A 5968-nucleotide genomic window follows, 5' to 3' on the forward strand; every position below is an offset into this window, starting at 1 on the left:
CATCCCTCCTCCCCCCTACATCCATCAGTCCTCAGTTTTTGTCAGCATTCAAGAGTCTCTCATGGTTTGCCTCTCTCCCTTTCCCCCACCATTTCCCCCCTTCTTCTCCCCCTTGTTCCTCAGTTAAGTTCCTCCTAATCCTCCTATACGTGCAAACATATGATATTTGTCCTTCTCTGCCTGACTTATTTCGCTCAGCATAACACCCTCAAGGTCCATCCATGTTGCTACACATGGCCAGATTTCATTGTTTCTCATTGCCATGTAGTATTCCATGGTATAGATAAACCACATCTTCTTGATCCATTCATCCGTTGATGGACACTTAGGCTCTTTCCATGTTTTGGGTATTGTGGAGAGTGTTGCTATGAACATTGGGGTCCATGTGCTCCTATGCATCAGCATTTCTGTATCCCTTGGGTAGATTCCTAGCAGTGCTATTGCTGGGTCCTAGGGGAGTTCTATTGTTAGTTTCCTGAGGAACCTCCACACTGTTTTCCAGAGGGGCTGCACCAGTTTACATTCCCAGGCTCTATCATTTTAAATTGTTGAGAATGCATAAACAAATTTTATCTCATGTTTTATTCTTCATAACATTACAAAATTTTTCATATTGGCAATCCTTTGTTACTACCTTTCTTAATGGCTGTGTGTAATTCTATTCAACTTCCACTATATTCATTTAAGCTTCAAAAAAGTCCTATGACTGTTATTTTAAATAATGCTGTAATTAATATTTTCTTGCATTTAGCTCTTTTGACAGTTTGGATGCTTAGGAGACTCCTACAAGTGAAGTAATTGAATCAAGAATATAAATATTTTTTATGGTTGTGGTAATTATTTCCTAAATTCTGTTATAGTTTTTGGCTAGCCAACCAGTATAGAAAATTAGGGGCAAAATAGCTTTAGTATTTATACAATATATCTCCTAGAGGACAAATCATATTACAGAATTAAAAAAATTAAGTTTTATAAGTAATTTTTAAGCTTTATTGTGAAGGAAGAATTAGATTTTTTTTTCCAAGTTACCTAAGAAGTTAGGTTCAGATTCAAATAATAGTGTTTCCTGAACAGCTACTGTGTGCGATAAGCCATACTAAGGGCTGCAAATGGAAATTCCTATGTAGTTATTGCTTTTTAAGAAGATTTCAATTTAATGGGGAACAGAAACAAATGTCTTCTTTTCTTCTCTTTTACAGTTCAGTACCATTAAATAGGTATGGAAGAGAAGAGACAGGATTTGATTGTATCAGCAAAGTTTTCTTAAAGGGGGAGATAGCATGGCTGAAGTGTAGTAACTTGCTTGCCTGGAGAGACGAATACATAGGGGAAAAAGGAAGATCCCAGACTGGAAAAATAAATAGGTAGCAGACTGTTGCAGGCTTTGCATGTACATTTTATTTGATAGGAAGAGTGAAATGGTGAACAATTTTAGTTGGGAGTCGTATTTTGGAAGATTAGTTGGCACTATCTGTGGATTTGACTGAGATGGTAAAAGCCAGCTAACTAGTGGCTAAGGGTTTTGGGCAGCTTGTTCATTCCTGTAAGGTTCATTTATCTCATCTGCAAGCCAGAAACAGTAATGCCTATGCCATGGTGCGGTTGTGGTTAAATAGGATGGTGTATATAAAGTGCTTGGAATGACTCCTGATATATAATGGGTATATTGTAACAGTTGCTTTTAAGTTGGTCTTATATTTTACATGCCTTGATAATAAATAATTTATATAGGAATGCAGTCACTTCAATTTATTCTAGTTGTATATTATTAAAGCTAAATTAGCTTTCATGTTTTTTTTCCCTCCCCTGCAAGGTCCTTTCATAACTCTTTGGATGGATGTTCTAAATCAAACAAGAGTGACTGAACTTGTCTTTTTGGGACTCACTGATAACTGGGTGCTGGAGATAGTATTTTTTGTGGCATTCTCCATTACATATGTACTAACCCTTTTGGGGAACACTCTCATTATAGTTACTATAGTCTTTACTTCACGCCTCCATACCCCCATGTATTTTTTCCTGAGCAATCTGTCCTTTATTGACATCTGCCACTCATCTGTCACTGTACCCAAGATGCTACAGGGCTTGCTTTTAGAGAGAAAGACTATTTCCTTTGATAATTGCATTGCACAGCTCTTCTTCCTACATCTGTTTGCTTGTGCTGAGATCTTTTTGCTGACCATTATGGCTTATGATCGTTATGTAGCCATCTGTGCTCCATTGCACTATTCTAATGTGATGAACATGACAGTCTGTGTACAACTTGTCTTTGCTCTCTGGTTGGGAGGTACTGTTCACTCTCTGGTGCAGACCTTCTTGACCATTCGTCTACCTTACTGTGGCCCCAACATTATTGATAGCTACTTCTGCGATGTGCCCCCTGTCATCAAGCTGGCTTGCACAGATACATACCTCACGGGAATGCTAATTGTGTCCAATAGTGGAACCATCTCCCTCACCTGTTTCCTGGCTTTGGTCACCTCTTACACCATCATCCTGGTCTCTCTTAGAAAACAGTCAGCTGAAGAGCGCCGGAAAGCCCTGTCTACCTGCTCATCCCACTTCATGGTGGTTGCCTTCTTCTTTGGACCATGTATCTTCATCTACACTCGGCCAGACACTAGCTTCTCCATTGACAAGGTGGTGTCTGTCTTCTACACGGTGGTCACCCCTTTGCTGAATCCTCTCATTTACACCTTGAGAAATAGGGAAGTGAAGAGTGCCATGAAGCATCTCAGACAGAGACAGGTTTTTTTCATGAAGCCAGGTACATGATGGGTATATTTGCAAATATAATTACGGCCATATCTTTAATGAAACAGTAAAAGTAAAGAACAAAATTAATAGGTAAAATGGCACATTGGTGTGCCTGGGTGGCTCAATCAGTTAAGTGTTAGACTCTCTTGGTTTTGGTTCAGGTCATGATCTCACAGTTCGTGGGTTGAGCCCCACATTGGGCTCTGCTTTGGCAGTGTGGAGCCTACTTGGGATTCTCTCTCTCTACCCCTGTCTCTGCCCCCACCCCCAAACAAACAAACAAACAAACAACAACAAAAAAGAAAGTGTCAATGTTTTAAGATGATAGTTTAAAAAAATAAATAAAATGGCACAGAGCAGGGCAGGCTTCTGTATTAAAGAGGAGGACTTATTAACTATTACTAAATATAAAGGAAAAGATCATGGTGGAACAGATGAGGAAAAAGAATCTGGAAAAGTTTAAAGAAGGTCTGGTTTCACTAGTAAAAGAACACAATTTGGGGCATGGACTCAGTTTCAGGAACAAGTATAGCTGTGAGAGAACATATTTTCTTGATTTGTGGATTCTGTGGGCTATGACCTCTGGGAAGCTATATATATATATATCACACCTATGTTTTATAAATTATAGTGGTTTCAATCTTGCCTTCAAATTTATTTGCAGGGTGTTTATTTAAGCCTTCACTGATTTATATTGAATTGAGTTATTACTTTCAAAGTGATTCTCTCATTATTCCTGGTCTATTTTGTATTTTTCATAGTACTTTTATTTGATAAAAACAAGGTGGAAATATATAAAGACTTATTTTAAAATAAGCTTTCTTGAGGTAAAATTTAATTACATAAAATCCATGCATTTTTAAATGTACAGTTTGAGAAATTTTGACAAAGGTATATATCTATGTATACCACGTAACTATCTTTCCAATCAAGATGTAGAACGTTTCCATCACCCCAGAAAGTTTCTGCAGCCCCTTCCCAACCAGTCCTTCTATCCCCACCCAAACACCCAAGGATCTGGTTTTTGTCACTACAAATTAGGTCTGTCTTTCCTAGAGCTTCATATAAATTGAATCACACAGTATGAACTTTTCTGTGCTTGATTTCTTTTGCACTGCATGCTGTTTCTGAGATTAACCTACGTCTTAGAGGGTATTAGTAGCTTGTGTTTTATTATTGTTGAGTAATACCTTATGGTATACCATACTTTGTTTATTCATTCATTTATTGATGGACATTTGGGTGTTGTCAGTTTCTGACAGTTTGAATAAAGTAGACATAAATGTTTAGTTACAGGTTAGTTTGGCCTTGTGTCTTCATTTCTCCTGGGTAAATACCTAGAGTCATTGGATCACGTAGTAAGTATATGTAAGAAACTACAAGGCTGTTTACCAAAGTGGTTGTATGATCTTTCAAAAGTATTCTTAGGGGCCACCTGCGTGGCTCAGTCGGTTAAGCGACCAACTCTTGATTTCAGCTCAGGTCACAATCTCACGGTTGTGAGATGAGCCCCACTTTGGACTCTGTGCTGAACGTGGAGCCTGCTTGGAATTCCCTCTCTCTCTCTCTCTCTCTCTCTCTCTCTCTCTCTCTCTCTCTCCCTCTCTCTCTCTGCCCCTCCTCCTGCTCACATATGTGCACACTCTCTCAAAATAAATAAACTTAAAAAAAAAGTATTTTTAGTATTTATTTACTTTTAAGTACTACTCCCACTGTGGGGCTTGAACTCATGACCCGGAGATCTCTTGCCCTCTCTCTCTGTCCCTCCCCTGCTTGCTCTTTCTCTCAAAATAAATAAATAAACAAACTTACAAAAATAGCTTAGACATTGTCATTTTTTCCCTCTCCCCTCCAACCTTCCCATTAAATTGTTCAAGGCATTCTTCATATCTTCATTCCTAAGAGTATAGATGATGGGGTTCAGCAGGGGGGTGACAGCGGTGAAGAACACAGCCACCACCTTGTCCTCAGGGAGGCTGGTGGATGGACGGGAATAGATGAAGATGCAGTGGCCCAGGAACAACGTGACCACGGTGAGGTGGGCTGCACAGGTGGATAAGGCCTTCCTCCTGCCTTCTGACAGCTGTTGCCTCAGGCTCACCAGGATGACTGCGTAGGACACCACGAGGACCACAAAGCAGACCACAGAGATCAGTCCGCTGTTGGAGACGATGAGGATTTCAATGATGTGGGTATCCGTGCAGGCCAGTTTGATCACCTGAGGTACATCGCAGAAGAAGTTGTCAATCTCATCAGGACCACAGTAGGGCAGCTTGATGGTGAGAGAGGTCAGGGCTATGGAGTGGATGGTTCCCCCCGTCCAGAGAGCCACAGCCAGCAGCACGCATACTTTCCAGTTCATCAATGTCATGTACTGCAGGGGTTTGCAAATGGCCACATACCGATCATAGGCCATGATGGTGAGGAGAAAGATCTCTGTGCAGGCAAAGAGGTGCAGGAAAAACATCTGAGTGACACAGGCATCAAAGGAGATTAGCTTCTCTTCTGACCATGTATCTATCAGCATCTTGGGGACAGTGACAGTGGAGTGGCAGACATCGATAAAAGACAGGTTGCTGAGGAAGAAATACATAGGGGTATGGAGCCGGCGGTCATAGATAATAGTTATGACAATGAGGATGTTCCCAATCAGTGTCAGGACATAGAAAGTGAGGAACATGGCAAACACAGCCATCTGCACCTTCTGATTTACAGATAAGCCTCTAAGCCGAATATATGTGACTAAAGAGGTTTGATTGAGTAGACCAGCCTCTTCCATTCTCCTTGTTGGACACTCTGTCAAGAATTAGAAAAAAAAAAATTTGTTGTCTGTATCAATCATTTGGTCCCTTAATTTCTTCTGTCTTTGAGTTGTCCCTCCATCTAGAATTTATGGTCCAGTATCTTATTTTAAAATTCCCATTAGGGATCAAGAAGATGTGATTTATCTGTACAATGGAACACTACATGGCAATGAGAAAGAATGAAACCTGGCCATGTGTAGCAACATGGATGGACCTTGAGGGTGTTATGCTGAGTGAAATAAGTCAGGCAGAGAAGGACAGATACCATATGTTTGCACATATAGGTGGATTAGGAGGAACTTAACGGAGGACCATGGGGGAGGAGAAGGGGAAAAATCATTGGGGAGAGGGAGGGAGGCAAACCATGAGAGACTCTTGAATGCTGAGAACAAACTGAGGGCTGATGG

At 40.5% G+C, this 5968-nt stretch overlaps 2 protein-coding genes across 2 annotated transcripts; one reads left to right on the plus strand and one right to left on the minus strand.

Annotated features, from left to right (window-relative positions):
• Positions 1-1833: 1833 nt before the first annotated feature.
• OR4E2 (olfactory receptor family 4 subfamily E member 2) lies at positions 1834-2775 on the plus strand. The gene has a single exon (XM_077770297.1). The coding sequence runs from the start codon at positions 1834-1836 to the stop codon at positions 2773-2775; it is 942 nt and encodes a 313-aa protein (XP_077626423.1).
• Positions 2776-4588: 1813 nt separating this feature from the next.
• On the minus strand, positions 4589-5536 carry OR4E1 (olfactory receptor family 4 subfamily E member 1). The gene has a single exon (XM_077770301.1). The coding sequence runs from the start codon at positions 5534-5536 to the stop codon at positions 4589-4591; it is 948 nt and encodes a 315-aa protein (XP_077626427.1).
• Positions 5537-5968: the final 432 nt, after the last annotated feature.

Source organism: Crocuta crocuta, unplaced genomic scaffold (genome assembly GCF_008692635.1).
Source record: "Crocuta crocuta isolate KB4526 unplaced genomic scaffold, BGI_CrCroc_1.0 scaffold175, whole genome shotgun sequence".
NCBI classification, from domain to species: Eukaryota; Metazoa; Chordata; class Mammalia; order Carnivora; family Hyaenidae; genus Crocuta; species Crocuta crocuta.

Coding starts and splice junctions, on each gene's coding strand:
- OR4E1 (XM_077770301.1), bottom strand. CDS start 5,536: ATGGAAGAGGCTGGTCTACTCAATCAAACCTCTTTAGTCACATATATT.
- OR4E2 (XM_077770297.1), top strand. CDS start 1,834: ATGGATGTTCTAAATCAAACAAGAGTGACTGAACTTGTCTTTTTGGGA.